At 39.4% G+C, this 18,832-nt stretch overlaps 1 protein-coding gene across 5 annotated transcripts in view; it reads right to left on the bottom strand.

Annotated features, from left to right (window-relative positions):
• garre1 (granule associated Rac and RHOG effector 1) overlaps positions 1–18,832 on the bottom strand; it is a 216,739-nt gene that overhangs the window by 104,201 nt on the left and 93,706 nt on the right. For 4 of the 5 annotated variants that reach the window (XM_043706520.2, XM_043706524.2, XM_087995696.1 and 1 more), the window contains exon 2: positions 11,789–13,320. In XM_043706520.2, the coding sequence (XP_043562455.2) occupies positions 11,789–12,247 (459 nt within the window). In that variant the 5' untranslated portion in view covers positions 12,248–13,320. Of the gene's footprint in view, positions 1–11,788; positions 13,321–17,809; positions 18,278–18,832 lie in introns of those variants that run through there. The other variant, XM_043706522.2, reaches the window with a different exon arrangement.

Here is an 18,832-nt window from a genome sequence, read left to right as displayed (position 1 = left end):
TGTACCTGCATGCTTACCTTCATTGACTGGTGTACAAGAATACCCAGATCTCTCTGTACTGCCCCTTTACCTAAATTGATTCCATTTAGGTAGTAATCTGCCTTCCTGTTCTTACCACCAAAGTGGATAACCATACATTTATCCATATTAAACTGCATCTGCCATGCATCTGACCACTCACCTAACTTGTCCAGGTCACCCTGCAATCTCCTAACATCCTCATCACATTTCACCCTGCCACCCAGCTTAGTATCATCAGCAAATTTGCTAATGTTATTGCTGATACCATCTTCTATATCATTAACATATATTGTAAAAAGCTGCGGTCCCAGTACTGATCCCTGCAGTACCCCACTGGTCACTGCCTGCCATTCCGAAATGGAGCCGTTTATCACTACTCTTTGTTTCCTATCAGCCAACCAACTTTCAATCCAAGTTAGTACTTTGCCCCCAATACCATGCGCCCTAATTTTGCTCACTTACCTCCTATGTGGGACTTTATCAAAAGCTTTCTGAAAGTCCAGGTACACTACATCTACTGGATCTCCCTCGTCCATCTTCAGAGTTATGGACTACTCAAGTTATCAGCAATGCCCTGGCAAACAACAAGACTGTGACAGTTATATATAAATTAGGGGAGGAATTACAGGACTATTTCACCAGTGGTATTGTACTTAGTCTATACTTCATTCAAGATATACAGGAAAAGTGACCTCAAACTTTCACCAGGGATTTATCTCAGCAAAATGTTATAAAATCTTCCCTCCAGGACATTGCTAATAGATAAATGGGTTAAAGCAGTGGCATGTGGTGACAGTTTGGGAAGCAAAGAATTGGCCTCAGTTCAGATTTACATCCGATAAGCCAACAATCATTGTTCAGACTCACATAAGAGCAATTTTCAGGGTGACATTATGGAAGAATTTGTAGAATAGTCAAATGTGCTCAGAAAACTGAAGCTAAAAGGGGATGAAGATGCACCAGGAAGTTAAATCACAGTTTCGTAACAAAGTGCATGTGAATAGTCACACACCGAAAACAGCCAACATTTGCACCAATACACCAGGGTAGCCAGAAAAATCTGACAATGCTTGGTGTGCTATTCCTCAGTCAACTGGCAGATATCAGTCACAACATTTTATTAGTTAAGTGAAACACAGACTCAGCTGAAATCTTCCTAGGGCGCCAGAATTTGCAAAAGAGATCAGTCTTAATAGTATGTTTTCCCCAACAAGATACTCCTATCTCACCGCAATCAATCAAGCGATTCCCATCAGAAAAAAGATTTGAAGTTCTGAAGAAAAGTTACTGGACCCAAAACTTTAACTCTGCTTTCTCTCCACAGATGCTGCCAGACCTGCTGAGTTTCTCCAGCAAATTCTGTTTCAGATTTCCAGCATCTTCAGTGTGTTTTAAATTTGTACATGAAAAGAATATTTCTTGTTCAACATTTAAAATATCAAGACTAGCTACTGCTCCATTTCTTGAATTATTTGCTTCCACTTCAAAATTCTCTTCCTTTGCTCAAATCTCGCAAAGTCTTTGTCTTTCCATCTTTGTAATTTCCTCCAGCTCTACTTCCTTAGATATCTGCATTCACCTAATTCTGGTCTCTTGCATATCCTCCATTTCCTTCACTTCTTCATTGGTGTCATATCGTCAGCTATCCAGACCAAATAGTATGGAATTCTTGCCCTTAAACACTATACCCGTCTGCTTCTTCTGCTCCTTTAAGGTTTGTTAAAAATCTAACTCTTTGACTAAGCTTTTCCTAAGTGCCTCATTCTGAATTTGTGTCTGATTAAACATCTTGGAAAGTTTGACTATTAAAGTCGTGAGTTACATAAATAGAAATTGTGGCAGCCCATTCTTTCAATTGCTGCACCATTAAATACCAGTTTGAACCCTCCAATATGCTACATTCCCACAACCAGTTCCACAACTGTAAAGAGGCATTGAGCAAAACTGTCTAGGGGGAATAGGGAGTGTTTTCAAAATTCATCAGTTCTGCACAGTACCTCATCACAGCCAACTCCAGTGGAGGTGGTGTAAGTCTTCATGGGCATTCTTTTTTATAAAAAAAAGAGAATAATGAAAAAGCAACAAACTCATCCAAATCTGTGCTTCAAACCTAACCACTTTCACTTGACCCAGTATTCCAAGTCAATTCAAACACAGACTGTTCAATCAACTCTTCCATTATGTTTTAATTAACAAAATAGGGTTTACGCTGCTTGTCAACTGGATTTTTTTTATTATGTCAAGATAAATCAAGTCATGCCTTAAGTCAGAGAAAGTGACTCACTCAATGGAGTCCAAACTCTTAAATTGAAGTCAGCAGTGCAAACCTACTTCATCACCCAGTGCAGCCAGAATATTTGAGTCTTAGTTCTCTCTCATTATGGGAAGAATAACTTTTTGATTTAGCTCATCCCTTGTGTCAGGAGTTATAAGCGAAGGCACATGAAACCCAGGCCTTTGAGTTTCGCAAGGACAGAAGTGAATGGTATACTTTGCAGATTTCAGACAGTGAAGTGAAAAGGTAAACTTAAAATATGCCCAAACCAGAGATATGAACAAATGGATACAGGTTGAAGTTAGCTAAAAGACTTTTAGGATTAATTGCAGGAATGAAGAGTATACTGTATAAACTCCCAAAGAACTGGAGAAATCCCAGAACATTTTCTTTAAAAAAAACTGTTAGATGCTACATTAGGAAGCGAGGAGGTTTGCGAGAGGAAAATCAATTATCATTCTGATGAGTTAGAAGCGTTTTGCGATTTCTGGACCCTGTTATTTGCCAGAGGTAGAATCATTGTCTTGTTTGCAGCAATCATCTTTGGTCAAAGCAATGGTTAGGATTGCCTCAAATGGCAAAAACTAAATAGTGTCTTCAGTGCCTTCACTCTTCTTCCAAATCGGCACTCCTTGCTTAGTTTGAAAATTAAGCACATGAAAATTAAGCAGGCGACAGCTCCACTCCAAATCTCTCTCAATCCTGACTTGGAACTGCAATTGTGGATGCTTCAATGTCACTGAATCAAAATCCTGAAATCCCTCCCTAAAAGCTCTGTTAGAGTACCTACAGCTCATGGGACTACAGCAGTTCAGAAAGGTGTCTCATCACTACCTTCTCTTGGACAATTAGGAATGGGCAATAAATGCTGGACTAGCTAGAGATGCTGACATCCTAAATAATAGGACATTTTAAAAACTTTCCGAGTTACTCAGTAGCCTTTCTTCTGAAAGATCCCATGATTTCATATTCCATTAAAACTAAATGAAAATGTTCTGGTGAACAAGCAATTTTGATACAACAAATGGGATGGATGAAATGTGACAAAGAATCAAATGGGTTGCATTACAAAAAGGTTACAAAAAGCAATTCATGACAGTACACTTGTGTAGATACTCACTACTTGGAAGTGTCTATGTGGCACCTATTGGTTTAACAAGTACTTTGTCAATCAAATAATTGCTACTAAATGTATGTGAACAGCTTTTAAGTTTTACTAATATAGCAGAAATAGTCCACCTTGAAAGAGTGCTAAGAAGATTATTACAAATTTCATCAGTCAAAATTGACAATTTCTATGTTTTGTTTCAAAAGTCACACCAACAGGATTTAAACCCACAACCAGCAATCTAGAGATCACAATTTAAATACCACCACAGCAAGTTATGAAACTTACTTCAACAAACCCAGTATTCTGCTAAATTATATGCTGATTTACATGCAAGCTCCGCAGCATGGAAATCTAAACTGAGATTGGTGATTAGCCATAATCAAGTCGAATGGTGAAGCAAGTTTGATAGGTTGAAAGGTCCACCCTTATGTCACCATTGTCACAAAGCTGAGATAACATGACCAAGTACACAAGCTGCTGACTGTTACATCAGAGGTCCAAATCAATGCTCTAAAACGTTTCTATCTCAAAGTTTACATTTTGTAGGCTGAATGTTGCATAAAGAGAGAAAATTAAACAAATCCAAATCTCTTACGAGCAAGATAGATAGGAATCTTAAAACGTTACAGCACATTCCATTGTGTTACACTGGTATTCTCCTTACTATCAAGGCCAATGTTTATCCATCCATGAGCATCACTAACAACAGTTTTTCTGATAACATATTCATTGCAAGTGTAGTTGCTTGCTCTGTGCTGCCACATTCTCTTTATTTTGACAGTGATAATGCTGCACAAGTATTTCCTGGGTACTGGAGCACTTGGGAATATATGAGACAATGAAGTGTGCTATATTAATTCAAATCATTTTATATTCCATGTAAATCACTGATATCATTGTGTTCTGGTAGGTGTCATCTTCTCTTGTTTTTTTTTAGCCTATATTCTCTATGTTTCCCCCTCCCTCCCTCTCTGAAATCAATGACTTGCTGGGTTCTGTAATGTTCAGATACAGATAGACAACCCTTTATCTGAAATCCCGAAATCCAAAAAGCTCCAAAGTCCGAAGGCTTTTTTGAGAAGTTTTTTTTCTCATTAACAAGGTTGTTTGGCGGGCAGTTAACCCAGGTCGACACCATCAAACTGTCACTTATTCTGAAATTCGAAAAATTCTGAATTCCGAAAACCAGCTGGTCCCAAGCATTTCGGATAAAGGATTGTGTACCTGTACCATATTCATATGTTCATTCACTAACAGTTACAAATGGAAGATTTTTTTTTAAAGATGGTTACTTTTTCCTGTAATTTAAGACAAATGGAGTGATGGAAACTGTTGTGTAACCTGGCTGCATGGAGACATGGGCCAGGTAAAAACCTATTCAAAGTCAAATACCAGATTAAACACCAGAACACAAACAAAAGGGAGGATGAATGGATGGAGTGCAGGTGAGAAAGGAAAATAGCAACTACTATGAAAAGCAGGGAGAAAGATTATTCTCTGTTAGCCACTAGTCAGAATGTGGATGTGAGTTCATTATTTGCGAGAAGAAATGGAAATTGTAGAAATGTAATGACACAGGAAGATTCACCTTGGCCAGATGGCATCACTGGAGTGTGCCTTGCTGCTGGAATTTGGCACAGGGATTTTGAGAAGTCTGGAGGAAATGAAATTCAATGAACACTAAACATAACTCCATGAAACGGAGAGATGCAAGTTTGTTGGAGGCTGAGAGTAACTCTGGGCTAGTTCCTGTAAAGAATACAATTCTGAGAGGTGTGCTGTGCAATGTATAATTCGACATGAGCTTTTCAGTCATGTTAGGGAGTTAAGAGGTTATCCTTTCTGTAGTTTGGTGCATTATTTGCTTAATAAGTGCTTTTTAATTGATGCTGGTTTAAGTGTGGTTGACATGGTTTAAGTGTGATTGACACAGTAAAAGTGACAGCATATTAAAGAAAACCATATGAACTTCTTGAACATGAAAGAGCTAAGATTTCATGACTGGCATAACCAAACATGGTTTATTGCTCTTGTTGTTGTATACAATCTGAATGAAAGCAGCATTGCATTAATATCGCTTGCCACATTACATCAGCATCACAACCAGCACCTTCAGCCACAAGAACATACTTGTAACCTCACTTTCAAAACTACAAAAACATATATGAACTAAGCAATGATATTAAAGGTACAAGGATAGATTCGTAAACAGGTTTGCAGTACACACATCCAGGGTTTTCTCCACTGGAATAAAATCAGTTATAAGTGGGAGGTGATTGAGGTATGTAAAATGCTGAAAGGAATACCTTTTGCTTTGATGGACGCTGTACTCCGATTCTGGCCTCATGCACACCTCCAAATTCACTCCACCATTGGTGGCTGTGTCTTTAGTTAACCAGTTCTCAAGTTCTGGAATTCCCTCCCTGTACCACTTTCACATCTCCTTTAAGACCCGAACTGCAACTTAACTCTTTAACCAAGCTTTGGTCAGATATCTTAACGTCTCTTTACCGGCCTCTATATTAAATGTTGTTTGAATAACAACTGTGTGAAGAACCTTGGTATCTTTTACAACATTAAAGATGACAGATAATGAAAATTCTTGCTGATTGTTTGAAATTAAGACAGATGAGTTAAAAAGTAAAGAAAATTTACAGGTTGTATATAAACTTCAAAAATTTCAACACATGGGTGCATTTACACATGAAATCCTAGCTTAAAAAGGTTTTGCATTAACATCGGTCTTCAATAATACTTACAGCATTGCTACTTCACACTAGCATCATACATCTGGTCATTCGTGTGTTATTCCCATGCTCAGACTGCAAAAACTGGGTCCTGGGGTAGGAAAAGAGCAGGCAATCTTGGGAGGATTGAGGAGAATCAATCATTGCAAGCAGCCCTGACTTTTATTTGTGCTGCCTAGGTTGCACTGTCTTTTGTGGTCTCCAGTGATCTTTTAAAAGGCTGCTGATAAAACACTCAACACTTTGTTCAGTACAAGCTGGTGAGTGTACACTAGCATTTTGCGAACCATGATAATCATCAGCTCCCTCTCAATGCCATAATAGTCATTAGATTAGATTAGATTAGATTAGATTAGATTAGATTAGATTAGATTAGATTACTTAGTGTGGAAACAGGCCCTTCGGCCCAACAAGTCCACACCGACCCGCCGAAGCACAACCACCCAGACCCCTACATTTACTCCTGCACCTAACACTATGGGCAATTTAGCATGGCAAATTCACCTAACCTGCACATCTTTGGACTGTGTGAGGAAACCGGAGCATCTGGAGAAAACCCACACAGACATGGGGAGAATGTGCAAACTCCACACAATCAGTCGCTTGAGGCGGGAATTGAACCCGGGTCTCTGGCGCTGAGGCAGCAATGCTAACCACTGTGTCATCTTAAATGTTGTGGTATAATTTATTAATTTTATTCAAAATCATTCATATTGAGCCAAAAAAAGAGTCAGTAATTATGAGGTGCTTACTGCTAAGAAGATACTGAAAGTAAAATATTATGAAGTATTCTGAAATTAATAAATATTCAATAGATATTGTTAGAGCTCTCCTTCAGGAAAAGGGAGGACAATTAGTGAAAACATTGACCAATTAAAAGAAACAAAACCAGAAATTGCTGCAAAAACTCAGCAGTCCTGGCAGTATCTGTTGAGAGAAAGCGAAGTGAACATTTTGGGACCAGTGACCCTTCTTCAGAACAGCTTTTCCAGCAATTTCTGTTTTTGAATCTGATTTTCAGTATCCACAGATCTTTTTAGTTTTTTTGATCAATTAAGAGAGTTTGGTAATCCAGTAAATCCTAGGATGCTGTTAAGATTTAATTAGATATAATAAAGGTGGAATTATGATCGATATGGAAACTAAATTATCTGTTGAGGTTGATGTTGATGTTTAATCCAATGCTCGGTTTTAATTATTTCAATAAAACTGCGAACAAGTTATGACACATCTCTAGGTCAGGATAGGACTTGAACCTGAATCTTCCAGGCCAGAGGCAAGGAAGCTAACACCACTGTGCGACAAGACCAATGTCTTTTAGCTTTAGGCTGAGAGTTTGAATGGTGATGTTAAAATAGACTACAGTGAAACTTTAATCATAGATAGCCACATGGGATTTGCAAGACACAAAAACATGCTAATTTGTATAATATTGTTGCAAGTGGTGAAGTTGCCAGGGCTGATGATAAAGCAGGTAAATCTGATCGAAGTCTTCAAGATTTTAACAGGAAAAGACAGGGTAAATAAAGATAAACTATTTCTACTGGTTGGGGATTTTAGAACTAGGGGGCATAGTCTAAAAAATTAGGGCCAGACCATTCAGGAGCGATGTTAGGAAGCACTTCTACACACAAAGGGTGGTAGTGGTTTGGAACTCTCTTCCATAAATGGCAATCGATGCTGCATCAGTCATTAGTTTTAAATCTGAGAGAGATCAATTTTTGTTAAACCACAATATTAAGGGATATGAGCCAAAGGCAAATTATATGGAGTTAGGCCACAGACCAGCTATGGTTTCATTGAATGGCAGAACAGGTTCAACAGGCAATCAATGAGGAATCAGAATGAATGCCCCAATAGGAGTCAACATTGAAGAGGCTGGTTATTCTAGAGATGTATATCTTGCAGAACATACCATAAGATACAGGAACAGGAGTAGGCCATTCAGCCCCTCAAGCCTGCTCCACTAGTCAATTGAAGCATTGTTGATCCAATATTACTCATGTCTATTTGGCTGCATTTTCCCCATAACCTTCAATTCCACCACTGATCAAGAATCTGTCACAGCATTAAATACACATGAGGACTCTGCCCCACATCGCTCTGTAGCAAGGAGTTCGAAAGACTCCAACTCTCAGAAGAAATTCCTCCGCTCAGTCTTAAACTGTCACCTCTTTATCCTGAGACCGTGCCTCTGGTTCTAGCCTCTCCCATGAGGGGAAACATCCTCTCAGCATTTAGCCTGCCAAGCCCTTTAAGAATTCTATGTATTTCAATGCGATCACCTCTCATTCTTCCAAACTGCAATGAGTACAAGTCAAGACATTTTTTAAAAATACAAAGCTAAAAAGCAGAAGTCATCATCTGAATTGCTGTGTCTGGAGTCACAGGCAGGCCAGGCAAAGATGACAGACTTCCTTCCCGAAAAGGAAATTAGTGAACAAGATGGGGTTTTACGATCATCCACAGTGGTTACATGGTCATTAGGTAATCATTTTATTCCAGATTTTTACTGAGTTTCAACCTGCCATTGTGGAATTTGAACCCATGTTCCCAGCCTGCAAAAGGGTTGGGCTTTACCACTTCTGTTTCCACTGCACTACTGCCTCCTTTTCTTCAACCCATATTGAAGAAAACATCTGCATGTGAGGCAAGTAACTTGGCAACAACCCACATTTAATGCATTCAATCCAGTATGTTTGTTCATTACAACAAACAAATGTTGAATCTTACCTGCCCTTTGGGCAATTAGGGAGGGGCAATAAAAGTGAGCCAAACCAGAAATGCCTATGTCCCATAACCGATCATTAAAAAAGGACTATGGAGGAGGAGGTTGATGAACAAGAAGAACCAACAACCAAGACAATCAACGTAAGGACACTTGTTGATTCTTCAATAAGGTTTAAGGGGCCATGGTCATCTTTGATTAAGGTGACTGTGGTCTTTAAATGTGAACTGAAGTATGAAAAGTGCAGTCAACTTGTTAAAGGGAGCATTTCAGAGAGAAGAAAACTAAGTGCAGCTGTCACTAAAATAAAAGCCTCACAGCAAAACATTTTTGAAGAGAATACTGTAAAGAGTCCCACGAATAATCTCCAAAAAAAAAACAACCCTCCAATAACCCTCCCAAAAGATCCTCTCAGCCTCCAGTAAACCCACCTGAACCATCATTCATCCATTCCCATAAGCGCAAAATGGATTTATATCTTGTTGAACTATATTTTCCTTTCTTACATTAGAGTAAATTTATTGACAATGTATAATATTTTAAAATTAATAAAATGTACAGATCTGCTTGCTGATATGGAATTGCACATACATCATAAGCTTCCCCTCCCCAGACCTACCCTGTTTTCCACATCACCATAATACACACAATGTGGTCTTTTCCAGGAAACAAACAAAAGCGTTAACTACGGTCTTTCTATATTGTACAGAAATCTGAAAGAAAATAGGTTGAAAACGGACAATTAGCCCTACTGCATGAATAGAGGAAATATAGTTTGATGCTTTTGATAGAGCCATGCGTGATGGACGTAAAACACAGGCCTATGGCACACCTACAATATATTCTGCTCACACTATTTTAAACCAGCTGTAAATCTGAACTGCAAAGAGAATGGTCATGTCACATCATATATTGCTGCCATTTATCAACTGTTAAACAAGCAAGGGACAACTAAACAAAGCTGTAAAGCAAATCCATGTGTATTCCACAGCACAGATCACTAATCATCCAGCAATTACACAGCAAATCCTGAGTGTTTTTCTACTGAATTTTCCATTTGATGAGGAGAAAGTGAGGACTTCAGATACTGGAGGTTAGAGTCGAGAGCATGGTGCTGGAAAAGCACAGCAAGTCAGGCATCACCCGAGGAGCAAGAAAATCGATGTTTCGGGCTATAGCCCTTCATCAGGAACAAGGGGCTTTCCTGATGAAGGGCTTTTGCCTGAAATATCAAGTTTTCTGCTCCTTAGTTGCTGCCTGACCTGCTGTGCTTTTCCAGCACTACACTTTCCATTTGATAACCCCACTCTGTTAATTAGTGTTTCAATCTTCTTCACACCAATTTCCACTTCCAGCTCAGAATCTTCTCTTGAAGAGTGTCAAGTCTTTGCCTCTAAATAATTATACAGGCCCTTCCTGCATTGCCCCCACAGAATACCTCATCACATTCTGCACCATAGAACATTATAGTGCAGTACAGACCCTTCAGCCCTCAATGTTGCGCCAACCTGTGAAACCAATCTGAAGCCCATCTAACCTACACTATTCCATTATCATCCATAGGTTTATCCAATGACCATTTAAATGCCCTTAACGTTGCACATTCACTACAGAGTACCAAATCATAAAAGAACATTACAGCTAAACCCAGTTTTCTCATTCACAGGTAATCTTCGGTCACTGGATAGAAAGTAAGGAGGAGGATAAACATTTCCATTGAAGGAATGCAATGGAGATTTAACAGATTAATTCCTGGACAGTCCTTTAAGGAGAGATTGAGGAGACTAGTCCTGCATTCAAAGAATCAACAGAGTGGATGCTTCTACTTTTTAGGACTCAGAAGAGGAGGCATGTCTTCATTCAGAGGCTACTGAATCTTCGGAATTTCTCACCCCAGAGACCTGTGCAAGGCAGAAATCAATGGATTTCTCAATAATGTCATCAAGGGATATGGAAATAGCACAGGAAAATGGCACAGAAATAGATGATCAGACATGATCCACACTGGCAGAGTAAACTTGAGGAGCTGAATGGCCTACTCCTGCTCCTACGTATCTTGGTCAATTTTACCAGCCGCACTCCAACCTAAGAGTTGAAATCAACTTCAACCTGCCACTCCCTGGCTGACTACCAGCACAGATCAAGCACAAGGTCTGCAAAGCTTAATCAACACTAAATTCGCAAAAACAAATCCAATTTATTAGAAATGGTATGTAATGGTGTCAGCTGTGGCTCCATGGATAGCACTCTTGCATCTAGCTCAAAACATTGTGGGTTCAAGTCCTATTCCAGAGACTTGATCATGTAATCCAGGTTGACCCTCCCAGTGCTTTCTTAAGGAATGCTTGCACAGAGATGCCATCTTTCAGGTGATGCGTTGAGGCAAGGAACCATCTATTCTCTCAGGTGGATAAAAGGATCACATGGCATTATTTCAAATAACAAGTGTGGGGTTCTCCCCAGTGCCCTGTCATATTCAACTCTCAACACACAGATCAAATGGTTGGGTCACTTATTTCACTGATATTTGTGAGATCTTGTAAACAAATGAGTTGGATCTTTCCCAAAATTACAAAATCAATTGTATTTCAAAACTCCTGCATTGTCAGTTAAGTGATTTGAGAAATCTGGAGATTATGAAAGGTTCTATAGGAATAAAAATTTATTCTTTTGTTTTTTCAAAAAAAGGGCTGGCAGTAATTATATTTTTTTAAGTCGGCACATTAAGAACTCTCAGTGTTATTTGCAACAATTCTTGCAAGCTAGTTCACAAAACAATCTCTTTGGGCAATACTTAAAGTAGAAAAAGGTTTGAAATAATGCCTTTTTTGGGGGGGTATTTACAATAGTTTCATGTTTATGGTGGCAATTCTCAGTTAGTCAAGCAACTTTGCCAGTTTCCTTACCTCAATGTCTTGAAGACTGAAGTCATTCTGATCTTTGAAGTTTGCTGTCCCTGCACTCAGTTCCATCAGCATTTTCGCAATTTCTGGTTTTATTGCTGCTGTGAGTCTGCTTGCTGCCTCCATGACATGTACCTGCACGTCTTTCAGTTGCATAGCTGCTTTAGAATAATGTGAATTTTGAAAAACACTGCTGAAGAGGTCGGTGAGGAGCGTGCTGGCTCGGCAGAACACATTCAGTGCATCCAAGTATTTGGAGATTCCCTGTTGGATATCTGCTATCTGGGTGGTGGGTGTCAACGGAGGTGTCACACCAGCGGAGGATGCCATAGGTGCGCTCAGGGTCCTGCCTAGCTCAGGCATTGGGTACTGCTGGTGTTGTTGCACTTTCTGCTTGGACCCGCCAAGCAGAAACCGTCGCTTATAGTCCATTTTATTTTCCCGAGCACTGCAACAATACATAAGTAATGGTGTTTTTTTCTGTGGGTTTGTTGTTTGCCCTTTTCTTTGAGTAAGTCGTCTTAATTAGGTAGCAATTTTTTTCTTTAAATGTCCCAAACAACTTTAAACATGGAAAGTTCTGCAAAAAGAGTCAAGAGTATCACATACATAATTATAGCTCTAGCGTATATCCGAAGGCAAGCGTTTTCACACGTGCACACAGTCTGTCAGCACAGGAGATGATTCCTGAAACAGTCAAATCTATTAGTCTTCTGTAGGTGCAGCCCTGCTGCGACCAGTCAAGTATGGAGAGAGAATAAAAAAAAGAGTTTTTCAGAATTGATTACCGTTGCTCTGTCCCCGAATTGCACATTCATCGGCGGCTCATGCTTCTCAAAAAGCTGCACAGTAATGCACGAAGGGTTTAGCACAGCCGCTCACTATTCCGATTATTAGAACAAAACCAGCGACAATGGTCAACAGGAGGAGTCAATGCCATTTTACACCCTAAAGAACGTGGGGCTGGCAGTGAAAGAAACCAAACCCAAAAAAGGGAATCAGCTCACCAGTTAAACTAGTATCAAAGCATTGTCTTTCTGTTTTGAATCACACAATGTTGATGGAACACTCTTGCTAGCTCCAACACAAAAGCACTTGAAAAGTAAACTCAAAGAAAAGTAAGATTCGCAGACTTACTAAAATGGACTAAGACACTGATCAACAGCGAAAGTTAAACGTAAAATATTAACTATTCAGTGCTCGGACTATTACTCAAAGCAGTCCACATTACTCTTGTCCCGTGATCAAGTTCTTCAAAGAGTTTTTGACAGATCCAGTCGGTCAAACGTAGCTCATTTGAATGTAGTGTTTCAACTTTAACACAAACAAAAAAACTGACAAGTGCCTATGCTCTTGCAGATTTCACAAGCTGCCTCCTCCTCCTCCTCCCTTCATACGTGTTGGGTTTTTAAATCCTTGGTGAGGTAGTTTGGGATCGAAGCGGAAACAAGTGCTGCTTCCAGATTGATTATGCACTCAGTTGCAGTATGAAGCAGGACAGCACTAACGTATTTCTAAGGCCTCTAGGTCATTTCCTGAAATAAAGAAAAGAGAAATCAATCCAAACAATACATTTTGCTGTGAGGAAGTCAAAATTCTGGCTTTAAACATCCCTTGAGATTCTAACGGCTTTGGGGAAGCAAAGCAGCAGGTTCAGTTGAACTTTTATTTTTTTTTCAAATTATGTCTGACCTATTTAATGAGCATTTAGATAACGAGGGGGATAGGATTAGAAGAATATGTTGATAGGATTGGATTGAAGGAGGCTGATATGGAGGAGGAGGAGGAGGACTGGCAGACGGTCTCTCAGCTGAATGGCCTATTTCTGTGTTGTATGTTTTACATATTTCATAAATCAGAAACTCCAACTTTGGATATGAACATTAAAGTTGGCTTTTAAATATTGCTCTCTCTCCCATGTCAATATTATCAGCTTCCTTGGTGCTCATAAACATTCATGATTGCAAGGTTTTCTTTTTCAATTTATTCATGAGATGTTGATGGCGCAAAGGTAGCATTTGTTGCTCATGCCTTTCTGCTTCTCGGAGGAATACCTGCAGTGGAACATCTGTTTGAGTACAAGATTCTGATGCAAGAGTACTTCAACCCAAATCAGTGATGTTATCCCTCTCCTTGGATGTTCCTGACCTGCTGAGTGTTTCCACGACTTTTGTTTTTGCTTTTCTTTCAGAAGTGAAGTTAGAAAACACCTCCACATAAACAGTGGAATTTCATTCCACTAACAGCAATTAATATTTGATCAATTGTGGATTCTAAGTCTGAGATAGATAGATTTTGGAAAACCAATGGTGTTAAAGAAATGTAGAGGATCGGCATGATCGATCACAAGTTAGCCACAATGTTACAATGAAAGGTGTGGGGCCCAAATGTCTTATACCCCTATACTGTATTGATAAATGTGGTGTTCCTTACATTTTTAATGTAAGGGTTTCAAGGGGTGTGGAGCAATGGCAGCTAAATGCGATTGCTTTGCTGATCAGCCATGATCTCACTGAATTGCAGAACAGACTCAAGGGACTAAATGTTTCAATGTTGGAGCAGCAGGCTTGAATTGGGAGTACCATGGCTCTGACTACTGGCATTGCTATTGGTACATACAAACTAATCAATGTCATAGTCAACCATGCACATGTACTGAATTTTGGATACTCCTCCCCACTTCTAGCCACATATCAGGAAGATTAGCTGCACATTACCAAATGAATGCAGGACAGCTCATTCAGTTAAGAGTTCATTCATCCAAATACAAATTTTTGGATTACAGAAGTTTCAGCCATCTATCTTTTGCAAAGTGCCATACAAACAGCACCTCTATTTTTGTAGACAGAATGTCAATATTCTTGCCAATATTTTACTTCTCACAACCTCTTCAAAGCACAATTCTAGCAGCCTCAGAGCCTATAGAAAGCTTGCCAAATAATTGCATGAAATGTTTTCACAGTTTATATGTGGGCATCACTCAGAAGACTTATAATTATTTCTCATCCCTAACTTGAGAAGTGGTTGGTTATCTGCTTGAACAGCTACACTCCATATGGTGAAGGTACACCCACAGTGTTATTTGGCACTGGAGTGTAACCAAGTGACCTTTAAGAATACAGCCAATAAATGTTGGTCAGGTAGTGTGGGCAACTTGTAAGTTGCGTTCCTGTGTCTCAATTGATCTTGACCTTCTGGATGGCTAGGTCATGGATGTGGAGGTGATGATAAACACAAAGGCATCTTAGAGTACACTATAGTTTTAAGTGGCCCCTGTCCTCACTGAGCAGACTCCTGGGCAGTTACCAGCAGGTGTCAGAACACAGATCAAGAAACCTTTCCGAGGTTCAACGATTATCAATTGCAATGACCCAGCTACTGCCCCACTGAAATCAGTCAACTGAGAGCACAGGCTGGCAAGTGAACTTGATTGCATGGTTAGTAAAAGATCAGCCAGTACCAATGTCACTATGTTCACAACTTTCAATCAATCGGCAGAATTGTATCTTGTACACAAACAGTATAACTGAAACCCCTTTTGCATTTTTTTTCTCCATCTCCAATGTGCAAAGCTCTATTTCAGAAAACAATAGTATTGTTTCCAAAAAGCATGTCCAAACATAATGGAGAATGCAATATCTAAGACACACAAGTCTAGAAAAATTAACATATCTTGTGGTACTACTGCTCTACAGACTCTTCAGTGCTTACCATTAAAACTGACAGATGTATAGCACAAATATCAGTCATAACACAGGCTGTGATTGAGAGCCATGCTAATGAGAAAGACTTGCATTTCTAGACATTTTTAATCATGTTGTTCAGACATTTTCTGGTACATCTGGGGGCAGGTGGGACCTTCTGACCCAGAGGTTGGGACAGTACTACTGCTCCCCAAAGAGTTCTAGACTTGCATTTTTATAGAACATTGTCTTTCTGAGCTGGGTACTCCACAGCTAATGAAATAACAATTTAATTACCACTTAAGTAATTGATATGTTTGACAATCAGCCAACTTTAGAACATGAATATTGACAAAGGCAATGCTGGATTCATAATTTCAAAATGAGAAGTTCTACTTTCTTGCAGAACATTTGAAATCATTGAAGTTACTCCTGCTGCAGTGAAGATGCAAGTGCACCAGATTTGTCAAATGAAGCTGTTTTGCATGTAAAATGATTGTGCCATCAGGTGTGAAATTCATTGATAAGTTGTAGACTGTCTATCAATTTGTGGAAATGTTCATCGTTTTTGATATCATTAATTTTTTTTTACAGAAAAATAAAGAACATGATTATAAATGAAGAGTGCCAATATGTCCTCTGAACATCCTCTGAACATCCTTCACCATTTATATAATCAAAGCTGATCTTCCAACCTAATATCTTCCCACATCATCATACATTAACATCCTACAGTGTTGATCCAAAAATTACAGTAATGCAGAGAACATGGCCAGAAAATTCCAGTCCAGTTGCTGATTCCAAAATTTAACTCCACCCAACTGCTCAATCCACCCAATAATTCTCCAATACCTCCACATATTTTCCGATACTACCCTCCCTCAACAAAACCCCAGGGGTAATCCACTTCAAAGGTCTACCTTTCTCTGCAATGAAGTCTTTAAATACCTGTACACTAGTTACTATGCACAAGTAAAGTGTGTGACAGAGTGCTCTGCATTTACCTCAATGGCAATAGTTCCAAAAGACTCAAGAGTCTTGACAGCATCTAGGAAAAAGCAGCCTTCGCAATTGGCATTCTTTCCACCACCTACATTCACTCCATCCTCAACCAACACACAATGGCAGCAGTGTGAATCCTCTACAAGATGCACTGCTGTAACTCACCAAGGCTTCTTCAACAGCACCTTCCAAACCCAGGACCTCTATCATCTCAAAGGTCAAGGGCAACATATTTGGGAACACGTTACTTACAAGTTCCCCTCCAAGCCACAAACCGTCCTAACTTGGAAATATGTCATCGCTTCCTCACTGTTACTGAGTCAAAATCCCAGAACTCCCTAATTCCTCTATGGACCTCATGAACTACAATGGTTCAAAAAGGTGGCTCACCACCATTATGAGTAATTAGAGATGGGTAATAAATGCTGGTCTAACCAATAAATGACAAAACAGAAGAATGAATTTGTAAAATTCCCTCCAAACTTGGGCCTATCCTATACAATTCAAAGTGATAGTTTAACACCTCTCAAAGGACATCAAAGATCTCTGGGATCACAGCAAGACAACTGTACCTATCGACATTTATTCCTCATTGGGGAAAAACACATTATCTGGAAAATACCACTACATGCATAGCAAGCCCTCACAATTATCAAATTGGCTTCTGCATTCTCCACAATTAGAATGGAGACCACACATCAAAAGTACTTCAATGGCTGCAAAGTGCTTTGGGACATCTTATGATCATGAGAGGCTTCACATATATACATATTTTTTACATATTCTGTGTAGACTTGTTCTACTGTTTGTGTTAAACATAATCACGTTATGATTCAATATTTAGAATCCAGAAAAATGTCACTTTTAACACCCTTTCTTCAAAAGAATCAGGGTAAAACTGCCACTGGTTGGAGTCACACCAAGCACAAAGGAAAATGGTTGTGGTTTTTGGAGGTCAGTCATCTCAACTCCAGGACATTGCTGTGGGAGTTCCTCAGAGTTGTGTACTAGGCTCAACCATCTTCAGCTGTTTCAGCAATAGCCTTTCCTCCATCACAAGGCCAGAAGTGGGAATGCTCACTAATGATCGAACGATGTCCAGCACCATTCATGGCAATGAAGCAGTTCATATTTGCACCATGCAAATGCCAGGCAATTACTATCAACCAGAAAAACTAACCATTACTTAACATTCAATAGCATTATGGTGTTGAAGCCCCCCATTAACATGCTCGCCATTAATGAGAAACTGAATTGTACCAGCCACATAAATACAGTGGCTACAAGAGCAGGTCAGAAGCTAGGAAATGTGCAACAAGTAACTCACTTTTGGACTCACCAAAGTCTGTCCACCATCTACAAGGCACAAGTTAGGACATGATGGAATACTCTCTCCTCTTGCATGTATGAGTACAGCTCCATCAATATGCAACAAACTTGACACCACCAAGGAAAAGCAGCCTACTTGATTGGCATTCCATCCACCATCTTGAATACTATCCTTACCGATGTTCAGTGCAGCAATGTGCACTGTAGTAATTCACCAAGGCTCCTTCAAAACCCACAATCTCTCCCACCAAGCAGGACAAGGCTAACAGGTGCATGGGAACATGCGCAATATTTCCATCAATCCATACACCAAGTAGACTTGGAACTATATTGTTGATCCATTCTTGACACAATGTCAAAATCCCGGATTTCCCTTTCTAGCAACAATCTGGGATGTCCCAACATCCCAAGGACTGCAGAAGTTCAGGAAGGCAGTTCCCCACCATCATCTTCAATTACAGATAAGTCAGAAGTACTGGCCTAGCCAGCAACACACATCCTATGAACAAATAAAAAAAAAGTGAACAATCCAAGGCTCTCAATATATCTTTCTGGTTAAGATGCTCTACGACTGAGAACAGGTTTAGTTGTCATTGTCGTGTCTCAAAACAGCACATCTTTGATGCATGTAGCTATTAGAATTATTCAAATTTCATAAAGCTTTATATAGTCTCTGGAGCCTCTCCTCTAGTTATACCTGTTATCACTTCTAATTTCTGCATATCCTGCATTGGCGATGTCATGAACAAACATGTATCTGAATTTCAAAGCTCCAGAAGTGTGTGAAGTCAGTGAACAGAGGGTATAATTGTAGTTCTGGTAAATGCTGAAACTTTATTTGTACTATACTTTGATTTTACTTCATTTTAAGTGATTAAAAATGCAGGACACCTCAGAGTTGTTATAAAGTAGAGCCACAGCTGTAATTAAAACAAATACATTAGCCAACTTACAAACATGCAATAAGTAATCAGGTCATCCAGTTTAGTTGTTGTTAAAAGAACAAATGTTGATGATGTAAGATGCTGGACAT

Source organism: Chiloscyllium plagiosum, unplaced genomic scaffold (assembly GCF_037043375.1).
Source record: "Chiloscyllium plagiosum isolate Xiang-an unplaced genomic scaffold, Cpla_swu_hap1 HiC_scaffold_17, whole genome shotgun sequence".
NCBI lineage: Eukaryota > Metazoa > Chordata > Chondrichthyes > Orectolobiformes > Hemiscylliidae > Chiloscyllium > Chiloscyllium plagiosum.
This window is presented reverse-complemented; position numbering and strand designations above follow the sequence as displayed.